The sequence below is a fragment of the Vigna radiata genome, chromosome 3, assembly GCF_000741045.1.
Source record: "Vigna radiata var. radiata cultivar VC1973A chromosome 3, Vradiata_ver6, whole genome shotgun sequence".
Lineage (NCBI taxonomy): Eukaryota > Viridiplantae > Streptophyta > Magnoliopsida > Fabales > Fabaceae > Vigna > Vigna radiata.
Genome location: NC_028353.1, coordinates 5,094,459 through 5,117,375, shown reverse-complemented (window position 1 = coordinate 5,117,375; position 22,917 = coordinate 5,094,459). Strand labels below are relative to the sequence as shown.

At 31.9% G+C, this 22,917-nt stretch overlaps 3 protein-coding genes and 1 non-coding gene across 4 annotated transcripts; 1 reads left to right on the top strand and 3 right to left on the bottom strand.

Moving 5' to 3' along the window:
- Positions 1-1,218: 1,218 nt before the first annotated feature.
- TRNAI-AAU lies at positions 1,219-1,292 on the bottom strand. Its single transcript has one exon. It is a non-coding gene; the product is annotated as a tRNA-Ile (tRNA).
- A 763-nt stretch (positions 1,293-2,055) lies between these two features.
- LOC106756829 (dual specificity phosphatase Cdc25) lies at positions 2,056-4,567 on the bottom strand. The gene is made up of 3 exons (XM_014639429.2): positions 4,412-4,567; positions 4,179-4,317; positions 2,056-2,481 (listed from the first exon to the last, which is right to left on the bottom strand). The coding sequence occupies exons 1-3, from the start codon at positions 4,522-4,524 to the stop codon at positions 2,308-2,310; spliced, it is 426 nt and encodes a 141-aa protein (XP_014494915.1). The 5' UTR covers positions 4,525-4,567; the 3' UTR covers positions 2,056-2,307.
- Positions 4,568-9,840: 5,273 nt separating this feature from the next.
- On the top strand, positions 9,841-15,493 carry LOC106757323 (E3 ubiquitin-protein ligase RFWD3). Its single transcript, XM_014639965.2, has 13 exons — positions 9,841-10,327; positions 10,482-10,557; positions 10,648-10,737; positions 10,828-10,872; positions 11,008-11,088; positions 11,819-11,915; positions 12,137-12,183; positions 12,595-12,705; positions 12,806-12,945; positions 13,024-13,063; positions 13,661-13,723; positions 13,797-13,987; positions 14,604-15,493. Exons 1-13 carry the CDS (start codon positions 9,942-9,944, stop codon positions 15,088-15,090), a joined length of 1,854 nt encoding a protein of 617 aa, XP_014495451.1. The 5' UTR covers positions 9,841-9,941; the 3' UTR covers positions 15,091-15,493.
- A 4,456-nt stretch (positions 15,494-19,949) lies between these two features.
- On the bottom strand, positions 19,950-22,283 carry LOC106756770 (probable xyloglucan endotransglucosylase/hydrolase protein 32). Its single transcript, XM_014639349.2, has 4 exons — positions 21,977-22,283; positions 21,782-21,882; positions 21,424-21,641; positions 19,950-20,730 (listed from the first exon to the last, which is right to left on the bottom strand). The coding sequence occupies exons 1-4, from the start codon at positions 22,170-22,172 to the stop codon at positions 20,364-20,366; spliced, it is 882 nt and encodes a 293-aa protein (XP_014494835.1). The 5' UTR covers positions 22,173-22,283; the 3' UTR covers positions 19,950-20,363.
- Between the last annotated feature and the right edge of the window lie 634 nt (positions 22,284-22,917).

Genomic DNA, 22,917 nt, shown 5'->3' with positions numbered 1-22,917 from the left:
GGTAACATGGACAATGTAATGTATCACACTAAAAATTAACACGTGGAAAAATAATTACAAAAATTAAAAATTTTAAAAAATTCTAAGAAATTGCATATTATTACTACAATTGCTAGTATTTTTTTTAAATGGTTATAATTGAGACATTTTTGAATAATTAAAACAAAAAACTAAATAAGTATTAATTTGAAAATTTTAAACTAAAATGGTTATATCAAGTATATAATTAAGCATATGTTTAATATATACTTTTATATATTATTTTTATTTTAATTATTAGTAGAAAAGTTGGACGTATAAGTTTTTAATTTATTTTTTCTTCCAAAACCTTGCAACCAATTTTTTATATGTAAAATGTTAATAAAAATAGTTAAACCCGCAACCTGTGATCTGTTTCCATCAAGCTTATAACTTGGTACACTTTTACATGTTGACAGTGAGTTCTACGAACTTTGCTATGATTCTACCATATTTTATTTTTCTTCATTTCTTGTGTTGCTGAATTCACTCACAGACAGTGTCCGATGTAACGTGATCTTCACGGTTGGTTGTCTCTTGAAGCTGTATCAGTCAAATTGTTCAGCCTGTTGGAAAAACCAAGAATATCAATTTTTCAATTCATTTTTCTCGGTGCCTACTTTATTATTATATTATATTTACAGATTTTCGTATTCAAACTTTAGGACAACCATAAGCAAAACCACCCAACTTTGACAATTTTCAAAGCCTTTTTTGGAAAGTGGAAAACAAGTAATCAAAAGGTTGAATCTTTCATTCAAGGATGGAATCTTAAAACGAATATAAAAAAAAAATACCATTTTTATTTTAAATATAAATTTTCTATACATGTATTGTTGAAATAAAGAACTAATTTACAGCATTTTTAAATGTGTTTGTACCCCATGTTGTGATATTCAACAATTATTTATTTGACTTGTAATAACAATAGTCACGATAGAAATGTTGTAGCCGGTGGAGATAATGAAATAATTTTAATTAAACATATACTAAAGAAACCCTGAATTGGTGCAGAATAAATAATTGTATATGATGCAGACAGGATGTGTGGTACTAAAATATGCAAATGAAATTTATGACATCTGATCCTAACTTAATGTTTCTAGAATCTCAGTAATCCTTGGCTGCCAAGCAAAGAAATCAAGAAAAACATAATCTAATCTTAAGTTTTGCTTATAATGGGAAAAAAAGAAACTTTTATGGCCCATGCAGGTCTCGAACCTGCGACCTTCGCGTTATTAGCACGACGCTCTAACCAACTGAGCTAATAGGCCATTTGTTAAAGATCTGAATTTTCAGCTTTGAGTTTTCTTATAATGAAAGACTAATTAGCACCATACCTACGGCAAACAAAACTCAATCAATCACCGTACTGATTAAAAAGTATAGAGCCAAAACATTACATATCTTTGATGATGATATCCCCCATTTATAAATTAACTTGGTTCAAAAGCCTGACATGCTGCAAGATGTTCCTGGAGATTTTTATCAGATGGAAAATCTTCAAGATTAAATGTCATGCTAATCTAGAGTGAGTGTTGCCTACCAGAGAATTTCCTATATCCCATTCTAAAAATAAGTGAGGAAAACATTCCAAAACAGGATGGATTTTAAGGATTTTGACGGTGTTCAGTCCAAAAGAAAAACATTATTTGATTCCTTCCAAAGCAATTTATAGCATAAGTAACTACTGAAATCCTTTTGCAAACTTAATTTTGACGCTAGGACCGGCATTTCAAAAAGTAATAAAAGTAGCTAAGGATTACACGTAGTTCTGAGAAATTCTTTTTTCTTCAGTCAAGTGGAACTCAAGCTAATTTTCGTAACATGCCAAAGGTTAAATTTGTTGTGCCATGACGCCACAACCTTGGTATTCACTGATATGGCCGTTAAGCACATCAAATTTCATATTAGCAAACTTGTTACGGACAACTTTAATTGAGTTTCAGGGAATTCCCAAGTCTTCACTACGACTAGCCCATGAAAATTGCCCAAGTAGAATCCCCTCAATCATTGTTATGCAATACATTAGGAAAGTTCACAAAGAAAAGAAGTACCTTTGTTATTCTTAGCAATTCTCATAGTAGGATTTTGTTACATATTAAGTGATGGACAAAACAGAAACACGGTATTCAGTTTACCTATGATGATATATAGGATTATACCAAGATATAATGATGCAATCATAGTGGTCATCCAACTGTTTTTACATTTTGTATACAAATGCGTGCACACACAACAAATATCATATGCCTCCTTGATTCCATGCAACCGCAAACGCGACTTTGATTAAGGCTCACACTCTCCTTTGCAAGGAATATTAGTGCAGCGGCAAACAGGTCTACCAGAAGCTTCCCACCCATTGAAGCCACGTTCCAACACCATAACGTTCTTTATCCCTGTATCTTCCTTGTTCTCCTCGAGATAATTGACAAGCCTCCTAGCACAAGTTGGGCCACGAACCTACAAAATAGCTGACGACATGTTCAGTCTAGAGAGAAACATTCTTGTATAGTACAAAAAGAGAATAGGAAGACACGCCCCCTTACAAAAAAATTGTCAAATTCTATGAAACTTGTTTCTGACATGTAGGCTTTACGATGTAACTACTAATATGTTAAAATGTAATGTCTGCCTTATCCATTGTATCTTGGAACCAACTCAAATGAAGAAGCTTTGAAAGAAGAGTTAAATATCAACTGTCAGGTATTAAATTCTGAAAAGGCACGGGCAATATGAAAGCAAAAAATAATCTGAGTAAATCAGCATATGCATGTAAGAAGCTAATCAATCAATAATGTAGACTGCAACTCTATATGAATAGATCATCCTCAGAAAATGAACCAGTTATAGCATATTTAGTGACACATTTTGGCATGGCCAATGGAAGACGGTAAAAACAGTCAAAAGGCAATATTGCCAAATTCAATTCCTTATTTTTCTTTCTAAAGGAATTTTGTCCCCTCGAATAGCTGCAGGTCTTTCATCTCAAACTGTTGCCTTTACTCAATATTGGCTTTCTTTTAGCCAGATCCTTTCCCTTCTAAAACACTTACTTTGCATCAAACTACTATGTTAGGAAATACGAACCAACCAACAAAACGAGAAGAACAGAATATTTGACCAAGCCCAAAAGAATTAAAAGAAGAGAGGAGTATCATTCACTATCGACAACTGTTACAAAGAACCAGAGCCAAGAGGTCCTTTGGAGATTGTCTCTCAGCCTTCCAACAGTTTTTCTCCCCCTCTTCTGTTTACAGCTTCTCTTTTTATTTGGTCAGCCCATTAACTACTAACAACTGGCAGCTCATCATAAATGACTAACTAACCAAATCTCTAATCTTTCTTCTTTTTCTTGGAATACACTTTCCCTACTCTTGGCCTAATGCTTCATATCATATATTAACTGATACATACACGGACCTTGGTCCCTAACTCTGTGCTAGTTCGCGTTTATTTGACTACAACAAACAAGAAAATTCAGTTATAAACTAATAATGATTGCAAAGTCAACTAAAATAAATGTTGAGATCTAAGGACACAGCAGCTACAAACCTGACAAAACAAACCCTAAAATGAAGAACAATGCCTCTCACCAATCGGAGATGCTCACAACAGAAATTCTAATCGTCATGATTTGTGCCTAGAGAGAACCAGTGAGAAGCAGGGTAAAACACTGCCATGTGATAATGAAAACCGTATTCCACCACCTCCGACTTCCCACTGACAAAATATAAAATATTTCCCTCACAACTATCAAAACACTTGGTTTATTTGATAACAAGTAAGTTTGGGCTAAAGTATGACAGATGACAATTTTCAGCACATGATCGATGCAATCAAATGTCCACCAAAACCAACTTGCCCAGAAGTCTAACATTGTTAGACGCACGATTTTACACACTACTCGCGCAAGAAAGAGCCCTTTAAATTTGACGCATGTACAGGCTATTGCCCTATCCATCTCACGCAAAATCCAACTCCTGTGGCAAATCAAAAAGAAAAAGAAATCCAGATTCCTAAAAATTTCAGTCACATCATTACACCAATACACCCAATGGACATAAGGATCGGGATTGGATCACTGGAATTGGAACAACACAAATCGAAGAAGCAGAAAAGGCAAGTGTAATAAATAATTAGAGAGAGAGAGAGAGAACCTGGCTTAGAGCGCAGTGGAAGACGACGGTGTCTTTGCCTTTAACAGCCTGAACGAGGTTTGAAATGTTATCGGAGAAAGTATCGCTTGCGTAATGAAGAGACCCCGATATGTGTCCATCGTAACCCCTCTCATCGTCCCTTAACAATAAGGAGTAAATAATAAGGTTTTGAACAGAGCCAATCGAAGAAAAGACGAAGCAATTAACAGAGAGTAAAACAGTGATAACGGTACCTGACATCGACGATGGCGATGCTTGGATGGCGCCTGAGAGCGAGAAGTTGTGTGCCTGTAATGTACGATATACTGCGAGCCATTATCTCGTATCGCCTCTCAACTCTTCTCATTTCTAATTTAACTCAAATTTCGACACGCACCAACTCAATTTCCCAATTTTTTTTTACCTAAATCTGTTGCAGGTCGTCGTCTTTTTTTTTTTTTTTTTTTTTTTTGTATGTTGTGTTTGTCTGAAAAACTAATTTTATACTAACAAATTATTAGAGTGAAAAGAGTTAAATTAATGTTAAGTTGAATTCGATGCAAACAAACAAAAGAACACAGTTTATTAATGGTTTAATTTTTTAATCTTTTCTCGTATTGACTCGCCCTAAAAAATCAATAATAAGTGGCTAATATTACAAGTATTACCTTCTCCGTGAAATAACCTTGCAAAATAATAAATGTTTTAGTTTAGATTTTAAGTTGATGTAGTTTTACTTTTTACATTTTTTAAGTTCGTATATTGAGACATTAATTTGTGTTTTTTAATATTCAGCATAATTTATTACATCCAAAAATATTAGTTATGATGTTATTTAATTTTTTTATTTACTATTTAAAAAGGAAAGTGTTGCATTCTTTAGGAAAATCGATATGGAGATTGGACACCGGTAAATTATTATGAGGAAATAAAAATATCATTACTATTTCCTTACTGTTAACTTAATTGCTAAATACTCAATTTTATTTTAGATTTTATTTTAGTGAACTAAGTGACTACAGGGAGAGACTTAATAAAAATTTCAATGTGATTTTATAAATTAATCAAATAATTAAAAGGGTGCTAACTTTTAATTAAATTTTGAGGACGCCTAGTTAATTTAATTCATTGTTCTGATTTCTTAAAATTAATAAGTTAATAAGGCATGATAAAGGTTATTTTACTAATTATAGGAAGAATTGTTAAAAAAATTATTGAGACAGGTGACGACATAAGAGGAAAATATGATAAGTTTAGTTTGGTGCAATTCAAGATAGAAGGAGCATTCCTCCATGATGAAGACATGTTTAAGTTAACTAAAGATAATTATTCTTATTGAAAATCCATGTTCAAAGACTATATATACTGTAACGATTTGTATAAGTTAATCACAGGTGAGGAGATGTCAAAAAGGAAGATTGAAAAAGATTAGAAGATTCTCAATCGTAAAGTTGTGATTATGATTAAAAAAATACATCGACAAAAGCTTGTTTGAGCATGTGTCGACTTATACCAATGCATATGAGTTGTGGACGAAGCTTGAATATATGATTCAAAAGAAAACTACTATAAACAAAGCTCATATTGTTAGACGATTGGTAAAGTTATTTTGTTAGCTTGTTTGTTAGTTACATTGGATAATCAAAGTCATTCTTTTAGTTTGGAAACAAACTTGGAAATATATACAGGAGTTAACTTGTTTGTACATCTCTAAGCAACATATGGATAATAGAAGTCATATGTGTAACCCAGCTCTTTGTTTGGACAATGTTCTTTTGTTTTTCTTTTAGCATAAACATCATTATTTTTACATTTTTTTATGTTTCTTATAGGTGGATATTTGACTTTGGAGGCAAACCTCCAACCCTTTAATAATATGATATTTAATTATTTTCGGATCCAAATTTCACTTTAATAGAATTTCGATTTTAGTTTATTTAGATTTGTGTCTTCGGTTTATGTTTGTGTGAGGAATCTTTTAGAATTCATTGTTGAAATCTCTTTAAGAAGGGAACGATAATGATAAACTGATTAGGTCCAAAGGAACAACTTCTAAAGAGAAAAAAAAAAACTCCTATAAGAAATCATTCACCTCAGGAAATGATAAGGATAAATCTAAGAAATAGGAAGTTACTTCTATCATTACCAAACTTAGGAGTAGGAATCTTTAAGTAGTACAAATTTGAGGACACATTATCTTTAAGAAGAAGGGTATGATAAATGACTATCTCATGATCTTTAAGTGGTATCAAATTGAGGACAAATTTAGTACGAATTTGAGAAAAACATTATCTTTAGAAAGGATAGTATGATAAAAGACTATATTATAATCCAATACAATCCAAGAAGCTTGGAATTCAAAAGACATGCTTGACTCAATACAATAATAGTTTTATGCAATTAAAAGAATTTGTAATTTTCTTTTAATTTTAACTGTTATTGGGTAAGTGAATTTGTTAGGAAACGAGTTTAACTTTGTTTTTGAGATTTAAAGTTATTTTTTATTTGATGTTTTTAGGTTTTCTTTTATAATTTCTTAGATTGCTTAAACATTTGAGGCTAGATATAGGGATACCAAATACATTTGTAGGCATCTTTGATGGTCGTTATATGAAAATTAATTTTTCATCGAGAGAGGATTCTTTGATTTTTGGGTTAGAATTTTGGTTCTTATAAAAAGTTGAATTTTTTGTCGTAAATTTTCCTTGTCAATCTATTAGTTTGAGCCATCTTTAACTTTAATTCTTATCAGAGATGACAATCTTTGTGGCAAATATTCGTCGATTTATCAATCTACTAGATTGTGGTGTTTTCATCTCAATCTTATTTCACATTTTTTATTTATTTATTTTCATTTGTGTCCTTTAAGGATTCAAATTCAGAATTTACTCATGACTGATGTATTAAATGTACTCGTGAAAATAGGCATCTATTACACTTACTCCATCACAATTCTTTAATGATGTTCCAATGCTTATAATAAATGTTTCTCACTAAGTCCTGATAAGGTTAACTCCACTAACTTCATAAGTATGATCATCTTTCATATTATACCATCTACCACGTGAAGCCTTTTCTCACTCTCCACTTAGGTATCATATTTTATAGAACAAATAAGGTACCAGTTGAGTCAACATAATTTTATTCCTCAAAATTTCTTTCAAATATGCGATATTTGCACTAGTATTTTTCCCATTAAAATAACTATTGAAACTCATTCATACATTACTACTTCAAATAAAACTCTGATTTAAGCATTTAATAAAATACCAGTCAAAAAGTCGTACATTGCATCTACGGTGTTGCCTAACACTCCTAAATATACTCATTTAATACCTTTTATAAATTTAAGTGTCACCGAGTCAGACAATAAAACATCATAACACATGCATTTAGCCAAACATAAACCTAAACATCAACAAAGTCTTTGTTGCACATATCATGCACCACATTTCACTGCCCACACTATATTTTCTTTTCTCCTTTTCCCCTAATTCATCATCAATTTAAATGTATCATAATTTCTCAGCATTCACATTAAACAATTTATCATTTAATTTTAACACTTTTATTCTCCTTTAACAAATTCATATCAATAACTTATTAAGATCACAACACCTAATATTTGCATATTTCCCAACTCGTTGAATCAATCCACCAACACCCACATCCAATCACACTCCAACATTCAAAAACTCCCAAATTCAATTTCAAAAATTGATTTAACATTTCTATAAAGTTAACAATTTAATCATATTTTTTTTTGTGATTAAAACATTAAAATGATTTCGCTATTTGGAACTCGTTAACATTCTCCTTAAACATCACCACCATATTTACTCAACAAAATCTCTAATGATCATCATATTGTAATTTTATGACAATTATGAAATAAGAGTGTGTTTAAAATATAAAAGAATTATATTAAATTGAAAAATTTACATGCATTGGGTTGGAAGTCTCACATCGATTAGAGAGATGAAGTCAATTTATAATATATAATAGGGGTGCAAACCTCACCTTATAAGTCAGTTTTGTGAGATGAGTTAAATTTAAACCCACTCTCTAACTAATACATTGAATATTAATAAAACTCTTTGTCTTAATTCTTAAAATAAATATGAAGATTGTTAGATCTTATAAACGAAGGAAGAAAAAACTTTTAAAGAATATTATTATAAGAGTTTTCCCAATATTCTTTCTTAAAGAAACCCATTTTTTAAGTTTTTTTAACTTTTACAATAAAACAATTATTTTAATATATATATATATATATATATATAGGTTTAATAGTCAATTTAGTCTTCATTTTAGTTGAAAAATCTCAATTTAGTCCCTCATTATAAAAGTGTTTTACATTAGTCATAACTTTTAAAATAGTGGGTCAGATTGGTCCCTTTCGTTAAATATAAGTTAACGAAATTAATGGATGATGATGTGACACAGCTTAAAGCTGATGTGTTAGATTGGTCCCTCGTTAGCTTTAAGTTGTGTTACATCATCATCCATTAATTTCGTTAACTTATATTTAACACCAATTTGACCCACTATTTTAAAAGTTAGGACTAATTTAAAACACTTTTATAACGAGGGACTAAATTGAGATTTTTCAACAAAAGTGAGGACTAAATTGACTATTAAACCTATATATATATAATAATAAAATATATATTTTTATTTTAAATGTGTAATTGTTTTTTTTAAATAAATCTAGTTACAAAACTCAAGCTTATTCATATAACAAACCAATAAAAGAATAAAAGTAATTAAATAATTAACAAAAAAATGGTCAATAATGAAAATATATAAAATTTGAAATTTCATTTTTGAATTAATCATGTATACTAAATACCTAATACGGAAACATCGCGAGAAATACATAATAAAAAATAAACACACAAAAATTAAAAACTAGTTTATTTACATTAAATATTTAATTTTAAATTGAAAAATCCAAAACGAGTAAAGAAAATAATGGAATCAAAATTACATTCAAGATTTAATTTAAATAAATAGTTTATTTACATCTACATATCTATATTTTAGATGTTCACACTTATTTTTTTTTTAATTTTACCTGTTAAATAACAATTTATTAAAAATAAAATAAACTTTTTATCAATTTTATCTTATTTCTTAATTTTTTTTATCTGATCGTTCTTTTCAAATTTAATATTTTTAATTATAAAATTATGCAATAAAATATTTTTATGATAAAAATATAAATATTTTTTAATTTAATTTTACAATAATAATAATAATGAATTGTTTTTTATTATCACAAAAAAATGGATGTATTTCCACTCGTAAAAAGTAAACACAATCCATATTTTTTTATTGAATTTTTTTACTATTATATGTTTTTATATTATTTGTTTACTATATTAAAATTATTATCGTAAAATGTCTTTTGAAGGGTGGGATTAGCTAGCCACAGAGAGTCCAAGGTGAAAAAACACATCTCAATTTAAAGGAAAATATCTTTTTAATAATTTTTTTACAACGCATATGTGGTAGTTTATAATTGGTCTTTTCAAATATTTTTTTAGAATAAATTTAAATAGATTAATACAATTGTGACATGTATTCTGTTATAAAAAAATTATTAAAAAAGAATTGTTAAAATATGAAGAAGGCATTTTAAATTATTGAAACCCCATCAAAACAGGACACATAATTTGCGCGCTTGTTTTTGGTTTACCTCCCAACGTTCAAACGGTTGTGTAAGGTCGTCTTTAGGTTTGGGGCCACTCTGCGAACTTGCTTAGCTTTTCCTCTCTCGGAATGGCGTCTCCTATTGAATTCGCGGACTACGAGGAAAACCTAATCGAGGCGCCGCAACTTATTGGAAACCCCGCAGACTATGGAATCACTGAAGATGAAGAAACCGAAGAAGACGAAGACGAAGACGACGAAGAGTACGTTCCCGGTGTGGCCACCCCTAGGGTTTCGCACGACACTGATAACGTAATTATTATCCCCGAAGAATCGCAGGATTGCGTGGGAGAGGAGAGGAATAAACGCCGTAGGTTCGACGGAGGCGAGGCTTCTTGTTCCTTCGCGACTGGGAGCAGCAACGGGAGTCAAGAAAACGATCATACCGACATTGACGGTCTTTCTTGCCCTATTTGCATGGATGTTTGGACCAATAACGGCGAACATCATATCTGGTGCAACCGCATTTCCTTTGCCCTAAATTATGCACTCACACACGCCCACTCACAGTGACTGATTGTTAATAGAAGTTTTTGTGGTGGTGAAATTGTTGAATATATGTGAACGATGTGGTGAATTTTTTTGAATTTTTGGGGTGAGTGAGTTCAGTTGTCTTCCTTGTGGACACATATATGGCATGTCTTGCATCAAAAGATGGCTTCAACAACGCAAAAATTCCAGCAAGGTAAAATACACCCTATGTTTAGGTGCTTTCTGAAATTTATGCAACCTAAAATGGTTCTAAATTTATCTTTTGTGTGTTCTTTGGTCCCAGTGTCCCCAATGTAATAGGAAATGTACGTTGAAGGATGTGAGGAAACTGTTTGCTTCCCGAGTAGTTGCGGTCGAGGAAGAATCTCAGAAGGTTTGGCCATGTTTATGTGCGCATTTTATGTGAAAATAAACCTTTTAAGAAGATAGCTTACCTGATTGATTACTTTTTCGCTGTTGACAGAGAATTCAGTCACTTGAGGCCAAATGTGCTGCCCTTGACAATAAGGTAGTGGGATGCTATGCAATATTATTTTACATGCTACTTTTTCTTCCTGGCTTTGTCTGGGTTTTGAACTTTTTGATTATGCTCGAATATGAATCTGTATTCTTGGTTAAAACAATATATCAAATACATTATCAGGTCAGTGATTGGTGCAAGAAAGAAGAGGGATGGAAACGTCGAGAAGTCACCTTGCATTCTCAAGTTCAGACTCTTACACAGGTATGACTTCTGCATTACTATAGAATATACAAACAATTTGTCAGTAAATCTTTGGTTTTCCAAATTTGAAAACCTTTTAAAGACTATGGTTGGAGCCACTCTCATTACCCTAATATTTTATTTTATATGAAATAGATGACGATGCCATGTCATATTTGCCATGCCACACCGTTGCATGTTCTAACCCTAACCTACTTTTTTGGACCATAACCACTCTTGCTGTTGTTGTTTGCCTCTTATAATCAGTAATTTAACATCTTCCACTCTTTTGTTACTTTGTCTGAACCTATTAAGATATAAGAAAAAGGGGGAGTAAGTTAATAGTTAGAATGGTAATGAGATGGCTAGTTAGATATGAGTAGGAGAAGAGGAAATAGGAGAGAGGGAGATTTGTTGCCATTGTATTGATCAATGGTTGGCTCTTAGTGACGGGGCACCCTTAGAGGGTAACTTGGTCTCCTATTCATTGTTCTTCTCACCCTATTCCATTAAATTGTTTTTTTTCTTCTCATTTCAATTTAGTTTGTAACAGAAACCTTGCATCAAAAACCATTTTCATAGTTTCGACAATTTGATGTTGAAAATTGAGGCATTTCTTGAGGAGCATTGCGAACAGACATTTATGCCGTTTAAACTGGTTTAAATATTTCGTCCAAATCATAAAACCCTCTTCGACCGTTTTGGATCTTTGTATGTATGGCTTAAACTGTTATGTACATTTGGCCTGTAGAGAAACGCTTATTTGGAGCAGCTGCTACTAGATATGCAGAGCAGGGAATCTGCATCGATAAGTCGCAATGGAAACTCTCAGGGGAGATGTGAATCTGGTATTAATTCTTTCAGCATTTAAATGAGATGACTGATTTCTGCCTAATAAAAGTTGTCTCCTTTTGCTCATCCAGCACCCACTCCCACTTTCTTTCTAAAACATCAAACTCTTTTTTCATGAAAAAGTTGCTGTTGATTTCATTGATTGCTCAAGTTTCTTTCCCTGCTAATTTGTGGCCTTGGGCACATCAACTTTAACTGAATGTAACTTGTAGAGCAGGCCCAAAGTACTGTGGAAAGGGATCCATTTGTAATTTTGAATTGCAGGTATGCCATTATCTCATTTCGCCCTGACCTCTCCTACCTAACATCACCACTTTGGAAAAGTTTCACCTTGTTCTCTTTTAGTCTATCCCTATTTACCTCTTAAACTTTTTTCCCGTTTGCCCCCCAAAGTTTGTTTTAATTTGAAAAAACTATGACCATGGTTAAAGCCGTGGCATGAAACATAGAACTTTAATGGAATTTATTGAATTGATAGTTTACTTTAAACCAAACTCAGGGAGGTTAAGTGGTTTTGAAAAAAAAAGTTTAGGATGGTAAGATGGAAATATGTGGAACTATTTTACCGTACTTTTTTTAATCACATCTCCTCTTATAATAGGCTTATTTTGTTAGAAGAATTTTATATTGTGTTGATGACTTGAATTTTATTTAACTAGTGTGTACCTGTTTTAGAAAGAGATTCATCTCGATGGTGCACGCATTTTTGATATGGACATTTCTAATCAAATTTTATTAATCGCACAAAAGCCAAAGGAAGTAGGTGGAATGCACTTGCTAACTAAAGTAAGACTCTTCAATTTGATGTATTTATTTGTATGTGGCTTTAGTTTCCCTTGTGCAAAAAGGATTTCGGTTTAACTTTCATGGAAACTTGGCTTTGTAGATGAGCTTGTTGTCTCCATCTGAGATGCAAGATATCTTACTGCCTTCTGCTACAAGTGGTGTTAAAGACCTTCATATTTCTCCTTCTAATAGTAGTATGGCTCTCTTTTCTTCATTGGGGAAGAAACTATCAGTGCTCAGGTATAGCTGCATTGAGTACTAATTGTTTTTTTTTGACATAGTAAACCTCGGTAATTGGTGTATTTTCCTGTGTTACAGCTTGGACAGTGGCAATCTTGTTATCAATTATGATCTAAAGGTGAAGTTTGATTCAATATTATCGTTTGGTAAACTAATAGTAAATAAAGCTTGTTGCAATAGTGTATAATTGCTACGTTTTGTGTTTTTTCGGATTTGTATTGCTTGTATATTTAACTTGTTATCCTCCTTGAATTGAGCAACCAAAAACCTTAAGGAGCCCAAAAGACCGCAAGCTATCTAAGTAAAGGTTTCCAATCTCTTTTGAAAGTTTTCTAAAGATGCTCTTTTACAGTAACCATCAACCCAACATCATAACAGATAAGAAAATCACTGAATTCCAAAAAGGATGTAGTGTTGTAAGTAACTATCCCAGAAAGTCTAGCTTTTTTCTCCAACCTCAGGCACCAAATAATATTGAATAGCGTACAGCAGGAGGGCGAGGCAATCCTCGTTAGTTCCTGTGATTCTAAGTCCTTGGAAACGATGTATATAAGAGGGAATTCTCCAAACTACTTATAGAATTAGATTTTTAAAATAGTTTTTTCATGCACCTTCATGTGTGCTAATTTACTAATTTGTTGCTCAGATATTGCAATTTATCTCCCATCATAGTTTAGTAGTACCTCTGTTTTTTTAACCTTGAATTCTATTACAGGATCCTGCATGGTCTTGTTCGTGGGATCTGAACAATTCGCATAACATATATGCTGGACTACAGGTCAGCAATTTGGTTTTTGTATTTATTGGATGTGGGAGCTTCAAGTTCTAATCTTCATATTAATTTCCTGCAGAATGGTTCTATCTTAGTGTTTGACATGCGTCAAACTGTAGGCCCCATGAAATCTTTAGTTGGTTTGACTAATAACCCTGTGCATACTGTCACTTCTCTTGCACAAACTTCAAGTCTTTCTTCGGGTGTTAAAACCATCCTATCGGCATCTGCCTTTGGCCTTTGTCAGTGGAACATTGATTCTGAAGAACGGTAGGCTGCTTGCCTTTTATGGACGTCCGCTTTATGTATATGTTATTATAATTGCCTAATAAATATTGTGCAAAACTTGATTTGCTGGCACTATCCAGTTAACCCTACAATATTCAATTATGACGGGCAAATATTTCGCTTTACCCATTTTGTTTTTTGATTTGTGTGAGACTACCTGTTGGCACAATTCGTTTTGTTTTCCAAAGTATGCGACATTACGAATTGTACATTTCCAATGTTTGGTCCATCATTGTACCTTTCCCTTTTCACTCATTTAGCTCCTATTATTCTTCATTTTGTATGACATACATGCTATCTTCCTTGCTTGTATAGTCAAAATTTTTTTAGATTATTTTCTTGTGTTAGAGTCGTATTGCATTTTTGAAATTTACATTTTTTTTTAATTTAATTAAATCAGCTCTCGACTTTGGAATGCTTTCCTGCATTTATAAGATACTATATGATGGATCATTCCTATTTTCTTCTGCGTAATTTTAATTTGGTTCCACGAGGACAGTGGTGATTTTGCAAGCAATCATGGACGAAGTGTCATCCTCTATTTTTTTTTTTGGCTGTAAATAGCTGTCCTAATACTTCACCTTTTTTAAATGTGAAGGCCGCTTGTGGTTCCTGAAACTGATAATCAAGGAGTCTGCATATCCCTTGCCTATTGCCCTAGCAGTGATGACATTGTTGCTTCATACAGACCGAAATTCAACATGTCGATGGATGTGCCTCTATCTCAACCGTTGGCCACTCCTCTCAGTGCTGGACAAGGAGTACAGGGCACTCATGTCTTGTTCAATAGAATGGGTAGTCATCAGTTCCAAAAGTTGGGTTCCTCCCATGCAAATGTGAGTAAAATTAGACTACCAAAATGTGTAATTATGGACATAGAGAGTCAGAGCAGATTGTTAGCATCTTGGGATGAAGTTACATGTGATTTGGTCGTGCATGAGTTGCCATCTTTTAGACTTCTTCAGCAATTCAAAATTCCAGTTCAGGCCCGTGATCTTAGGTACTCACCTAGACACGGCGTGCTGGGTTGTCTAAGTGAGAACACGTTGCAGCTTTTCTATTCCAAACACTCGTCGGTAAGGTAATTCTGTTTCGCAATTGCTCTGATCACCGCAACCCTTTCAAGAAAGAAAGGGATCGTTGGCTTTGATATCTTTGTTATAAATTATTCTATATTAGAATTTAGCTGTCCATAAAGTAGTTGGAATAGTTATTTCTCTGCCCCGAGTCTTCGTTTTTCTGTAATTATGTTGTGTGTTATTTATTAATTTTTTTGGTACTATTGGGGCAATAATGTACTAATGTTGAAATTGCTATTGTGACAATAATAGGATCAGCACTGTCATTAATAACTATGTCCACATGTTTTACAAATTTTACCTCTAGTTTGAGTAAAATATTATTAACCAGTCTTGGTAAGCAGATATGTAGTCATGCGATTTGCAATGTGGACTACTTTTTTTTATAAATTCACTCGAACAACTTTTTAACATCGAAATTTGTGGTTGCTGCCAGGCGTCTGTATTCTATATACGGTTAATTGTTGAACAAAAAATGTTTGAGAGTGAGATTGGAAAATAAGAGTTTGGAACGAGTTTGAAGATTAAAGTTTTCTTAATTGTGGATTGTTATTAAGTTTATTGAGTTTCTGATTTTGTGTTTTGTATAATTGTTTAGTCGCTTGTTAACTTGTGTATTGAGCGTTTATGTAGTGCCTTACTATGGTTAAAAAAGAATTTGATTCAAAATTTAATCATGTGGTTTTGACATTAAATTAGTTTTTCACATAACTAAGTTACATTTAAAATTTAGAATTGCCATTATTCTATTTAATACTTGTTACAAAATGTTCAGATAAATGGTTAGCATAATGCCCTGGCCTACACGATGCTAAGAAAGTGGTTTTCTTTGTCCTTATCTAATTATAGGCCCCTACTTAATTGCATTATGATACGTTGAAGTTGAAGGACCTTTTTACATTAAGTCAAATGGAATTAATCTTGAAATGTAAAATGTAATTGGAACGTGTGATTAAATTAATTTCAATTATTATTTTTTATTAAAATGTGGTAGAATGAAAAAAATTACTATATCCAATGTGTTGCCGTTATAGGTAGGCATGCATTGGGCCAGTATAGTCAGCGTAAAATTTCAAATAAAACATCTTACATCAATCAAATAAGTAATCCTTAAAATATGCCAAATGAAGAGAGCAGAACCGTAGAAGGGAATTAATGATTAAGCAATGCTTAACCATATATCTGTTTTGGAAAACATGCAATCATTGTCACTCCATTAATGGTTTAAAAGCTATCCACCAACGACCTTTTTTTGTTTGATCCTCGCATTATGGCCCTCTGCTTTATGCATTATTATCGTCTTCCAGCATCTTCAGCCATCAATAATTCTCTGTTATTCAGGCCAAGAGTTCTATTTTCATCATTTTTAGGCTGCCAAGTAGATTACCGTTTTCTATGTCTGCTTTCCTTTCATTATTGTTGAATTTCTCTGACATACACCACACAAGCATGATAACACTACTCTGTTTATTTATATATAACAAATAAAGAAAAATACATATTTATTGCATACGTTAATTTTTAATGGAGAAAACTAAAAAAGTAAACATGAGCAAAATACTCTGTAACTACTACTCTTTTGTAAATTTGACTTTTAGCAATTCCTCACCAAGAAATTTAAGAACATAATTTAAAAGGAGGTTTTGGTTCTATTAAAATATGTGTTAAAAAGTAGATTTTAGACCTAATTCAACCCCACAAAACTACTTTATAAGGTGAGATCTGCATCCCACTTATATATTATAAATTGGCCTTATCTCTAATCAATGTGGGACTTCCAACAATATGTTGGGATCAATACATTTATATTATTTTTTTTAACCAACTATTATCTCCAATGAAGGATTAAACAAAATTTATAATTTAAGCATTTATTAAGAAATAAAATACTCATTTGACATGTACACACATGGATAGAATTAGTAATTTTTAATGGATTCCAAACCTCAGAGCAAAACAGAACTTTTTAAAGGGAATTTGCTGAATCATGAATCGGCAAGTGGTGTATTTGATTCATTGAATCCTGTCGAATAAACCAATACCATTGAATTTTGCCAACTAATTACGTTTATAACTTTAACTGATGGAAAAACATGAAAGTTTTTTCTTATTCTTTTAGTTATATAAAAAAGAAGCGAGTGTTACATTTTTTAAGAACATTTGTAAATATAATATTGGATCATCTTCATCTGTGAAGTTAATTTTAATTAAACTTTTAGTAAGTTATATTTTTCTAACCTTTTTTTTTACACACTTAGTTTATGAACAATTTTGTTTAAATACGAGGTGGGCATCAGTTTGAATTGATTTTTTGTTTGTACTTTCGTGGTTTTTTCAAAACTTCATCTGCATTATATTTTTCAATTAGAAATTCATTAAAATGGTACAAGTTTCTTCATATGAGGTTGGGATGAGAAGATTTGAAGTGAAAGCAAAAAAAAAAATGTTTTTTTACACTCATTTGTGAATAATTTTAGATTGGATCACAATGATACCAAGTTTAAAACACTTACATTCAATTTGTGTTTAAAATATGAAATCTAAATCGCCCACTTTATTATATGGATTTGAGTTTGCATAAGTAGTAAACATGATATAGGTAAGTTAGTCATCAAAATGAGTATTCAACTATAATATTATTGATAAACCTTTTAAAAAGTAACACAAAAACGAGATTAACATTATACTAATTTAAAACATTAAATTATAAATTTCTAAATTTTTTTTACATGTTATTTAAGTTGTTTTATTTCTAATTAAATTCAAACTTAAATTTATTTTTGAATTCTTATTAGTTATGAGAAAAAAACTTACTCTATTTATGTTTTTGAAATGAGATGTTAAATCCCAAAAAAAAGGAAGCCTATAGTTAGAGTTTGTCCAAAGCTTGATGTAAATCATAAGTTATATTGAGTTAGACAAAAATGTCAAATTCAATTTAAACTTTTAAAGTGAAAACTGAGATTATGTGAGCTTTTTACAAGATATATATTTAATTTATGTCCATAATTTAATGGCCTAACATTTCATTTTTCCTGCGTTTGAGATGGCTTGATATAAAACTATAATGCATTGGCCAACCTGCTTAATTAGTTTAAGCTTCCAAGCTCAATTTGTATGTATTACTAACTAATCCTAATTTGAGATGAAAAAAATACAAATTTAATTATATTAAGGTTTAAAGGTAAAATTTTACATTCCATTATGAGATGAATATAAACAATTAGCTACGGATGAAATATATAATAAAATTTAACTATTATAAAAATGAACTGAATTTTAAAATTAAGTTATTATAAAATTGAATTAAATTTATATTATAATTGAATTGAAATTAAGTTATATATTTGTTAAACAAAACTGAATTAAGGTAAACTATTTTAAATGCATCAAATTAGTTAAACTATTATTATTTTGACTCTTATTTTAAAAATATTTTTCAATATAATTATTATTTGTTCCGGTGCAACTAATAAAGATATTTCGATGTTTAAGTTAATTCAGGTTCGATTGGTTAAACAATTAATGTTGTAATATGCTTAGTAAAAAGTTTTAATAACGGTACTTTTAACTTGTTTTTGTAGTTGTTAGATATATTAGATTATTATATATCCTATTATCTTTTATTTTTAGTTAGTTTCGTATTATTCTTTGTTTGTATTTTGAACTTAACCTATATTTATTATTTGCTATAAATACAATATCTTATGTGTATATTAAAAAAAGGAGATTAATCTCATACATAATTTTTACTATATTTAACAATAATTTTCTTTATGAATTTTTGATTAAGATTGACCTAATCATAATCCAATTTCGTTTAACGACTTTTTTAGATTATCTAGATCGTTAACTTAGTCTAATAGTAACCAATTTATCTTCTCATTGGTCATAATATTTCGATATCGGTAGATAAAATACAATAACAAATAAAAAGTTTGGTTTAATTTAAGAATAATTCTTTTGTTAAAACTAATTTAAAATAACATTTTGGTTTATTTTTTTTTCCCAAACAATTTAAGTTTTTAACGTATAGTTCAATTTAGGATCAATTTGGTTCAGTTTAATATTTTCTAGTCCTTTGCGTATAATAATAGATTCAATAAAAAAAACTATATAACTCGAACTTAATTAGAATTTTGTATGAATCTTTTAGAATAAACGTGTATTGGAATATGGTTGAATTCTATTAAAAGGACACAAATTTAATTGACCAAGTATAAGCTGGTAAATTTAGTTCATTTTACTATATTGAGAAAAAACTAAACATAGAATGCAGGGGATAAAGGAGTGAAGAAAGTATATATTGAAAGAGACAACAAATTCTAAAAATCAGAATTAGATTCTTTTTACATTTCAAACATCAAGTTAACATTATTTTAAAATGATTTTGACTCCTTACAGTTAATAAGGACACATGCTAATAATTTTTTATATTAAAATAAAATATATTTTTAACACGGGTTTTATGACCTCTTAAGTATTCTATTATCGAATACAAATTATCTATAAACATTACCTGCTTAAGAAAAAATCTAAAACCAATTATTAATACCTAACACACGTATATGGAATACATAGACAAAAGTAATGCAATTATTTATCCATTAATAAAGTTTTCCATATGATTTACATGCTCTTTTAAATATTCCCATTTCCTTTTCACTTGTTTTCCAATGAAACCAAAGGTCCACAACCTCCTACATAATCATGCTACATATAATATATATATATATTTTTTACATGCTATAAGCTTTTCCATGGTAGTAATAAAGTTTCACATGCACCAAAAAGTCATGCAAGAAAACACACTTACCCCTCTCCCCATAACAGAGACAGAGAGGTTCTGGTTTTCATCATTGAAATGACAATAACATTATTAAATAAATAAAGTGTGTGGTTTTTTAGTATTCGCACTCAATGGAGACACATTCACCGACCCATTTTTCATTTCATTGGACATAGACATTCATATTATTCCTTTTCCCTCTCTTTCTTTTTCTTTTCCTTTTCCTCTGTCTAAAAGAAAGAAAAAAAAACACACAATCTTCCAAATATTCTGGTGTCTTGAGAGCCTTGGATGCACAACCCCGTACACTTGCATTATGCAGCTGCCAAGATAGGGGCCCCATCACAACTGACCCACATAAAGTAAATGAAACTTTCTCAAACAAAAAAACAAAACAAATCACAAGACAACAGTGTTTTAGTTTTCGCGACCAAAAAAAGGTAACATTTTTTTCACTCCCAAATGCTTGAAAACTTGAACACTTCAAAGTTCAACCCCAACACTCAGGTGTTAGACTGTGATCTCTCTTGGGGTCTTGACAGTAGTTATAAACCATCAGGTATCTCTGCACCCATCTCATGGCTCTGTTTTGTTGTCTTGTCAACCCACCAGACCTATATGGTGAGGCTGAAACTGGGTGGCACCACCGTGGTGCATAGGCTGAGCAACCACTGGCTTTGAAGTTCGAATACTTTGCCACAAAGGGTTGGTATTTGTAATCAGCTTTGTACTTTCCATCTTCAGTTGCCCATGATGAAGCATCCCATATTGAACCATATAGCCACATTGGTCTCAGAGGAAACGTTGCACCACTCTTCCTCGGGTACCTTCTTATTGGCACATCATCCACTAGGAATCTGACACGCAATTCGATGTCAGTGAAAGCAATGTTAACCAGGTAATACAAATCAGACACACCCTTTTTTAAGATTCACCATATGCACCACTCAACACTTGAAACTCATCTTATAATTACGGTTCTCTAAGGAACTACTAGATCAATTAATTAAATGTCACTTTTAGCTTTTTCATTAGCTGGGAGTCAGCAGATTTTGCTTACCCCACACTTTGATGCTTGGGTTTTTTGTGCCACTCATGTGACCTTGATTCTACCATTTTTCTACATGATTGTCTATTCCTGTCAAATCCCTACTTGCCTTAACTTCATCTTACAAAAATATCAGTCCGGTTATACCATTCTTACATTTTTCTATAATCATATCACTTATTTTTAGTCCTTTTCTATAGAAAATTATATAAAAAAAGTATTCTGAATATCAAATGTCCAGCCAATCAGTTTTGGCCAGACCGTGACACCTTATGATAAGAACCAATCAATCTGATGCCACATACACAGAATCCAATCTTACTAAGTTCCTTTGATCTTCACTCCTACCTATCTACTTCAGAAGAAAACGAAGTAGTTCCTACCTTGTCTATCCTTTTCTTTTGTATTAGGACTGAAAATCTATGCATTTAATTTCAAATAGAGCCACAGTCTCACACATACATTCAGAAAGAGTAACAGTGTATTATGTATAGTGACTCACATTATTTCCTTGGGACTCCACAGAATAGCATAGTGATGAAAATCTTTGGTAGGATCAAACCAGAGATGGAACTTCATCTCTCTGCCTATAATTCTCCCATCTCCACTTCCTCTTATATAAACATTCGTCTGCAAAGTGTAAGGCTTTCCAAATGTTGTCCCAAGAAACTCGATGTCCACTTCATCATGGAAACCAGGATGTGCTTCATTGTTTGAGAGCTGCCATTAGTCAAATAATCATTATATTCACTAATAACAGTAATTAATTAACTAGCTACACTACGGAAAAAAGTGTAAGCTTTCAAGTTAGTTTCAACCGATAACACTTTATTATATGATCTCTTGAGGCCATATCTTACATAGAAAGCTGTGATAACTCCTGCAGTATAGCCAGGTTGGACCTTAATGGAAGCCCCAAAGTAACCGGATCGAAATGGCCTTACCGACTTGAAGCCACTTCCTGTTCTCCAGAAACAAAGCAGTGAAGGTGGATTAAGATTTCAATGATATCATGCAAGAGAAAGAGAGAGCATTGAAAGTGATCGGATTCATACCTGAGGTTCTATCAAGCCAGATTGTTAATGCATTTTGGTCTAGACTTTGGTGCTGAGGGCCCCAGAGATTTCGAAACCCTTTGTAAAAACTCATAGAGCTGAATTTGGAACTTGGCCAGTAGCCAGGTGAAGGTGGCCAATAGGCATTGCTTGAAGGGGCCATCAAGATTAAAATAGCAAAGAGAAAGAGAGCCATGAAGAAAAGCTAGTTAAAGTGTTAGCAGAAAGGAGAATGATGCTGTTTTGTATAAATGAAAGTTGTGAGAGAGAGAAACTGCTCAAGGTAAGGTGCATATGGGAGAATAGTGTGGTAGTCAGTTTGATATAAATAAGAAAAACAGTGGGCCCCCATTTGAGATCGAATGATGGTATTATGGAGGGACTGGATGAATTAAACATATCAGTAATAATTATTTACACATCATTAGAGACAAAATGGAGGTCTTTAATAGTTGGATATCATATCATTGATTCAATTATACCTTGCATTTTTGACAGCTTTAGGTTAGTGTAACTTTCTTTTTTTCCCACAGGAACTACTTTTTCACACCTCATCTATTTATGACACAAAATCTGTAAGCTAGGTTGGAAAGCTTGAAACAGGTGATGGGATCCAGAAGGGGTAGATGGATGTGCCTTAAATGTGGCTCTTTATTTTGTGTTGCATGGCTTTCACATTCAAACCAGAACCTAGGCTTGTGTCTGTAGGCTTTTCCCTTTTCATTGAAGGCTACAGGTATTTTTGTCTGAGCTGTGAAAGCAATAGCTGGATTAACCCCATCACTTGGTGCTTTTCACCACACAATTTCCCTTCCCGTTGTGTCACTTACCATTCAGTCAAGCATAAAATGTCTATATAAGGACCAAAGCGAGCCAATGAATAAATGATAAAACAGATAAAAGTTAAAACGAAAGGCAATGTGGGGCAGATTCTGATTTAG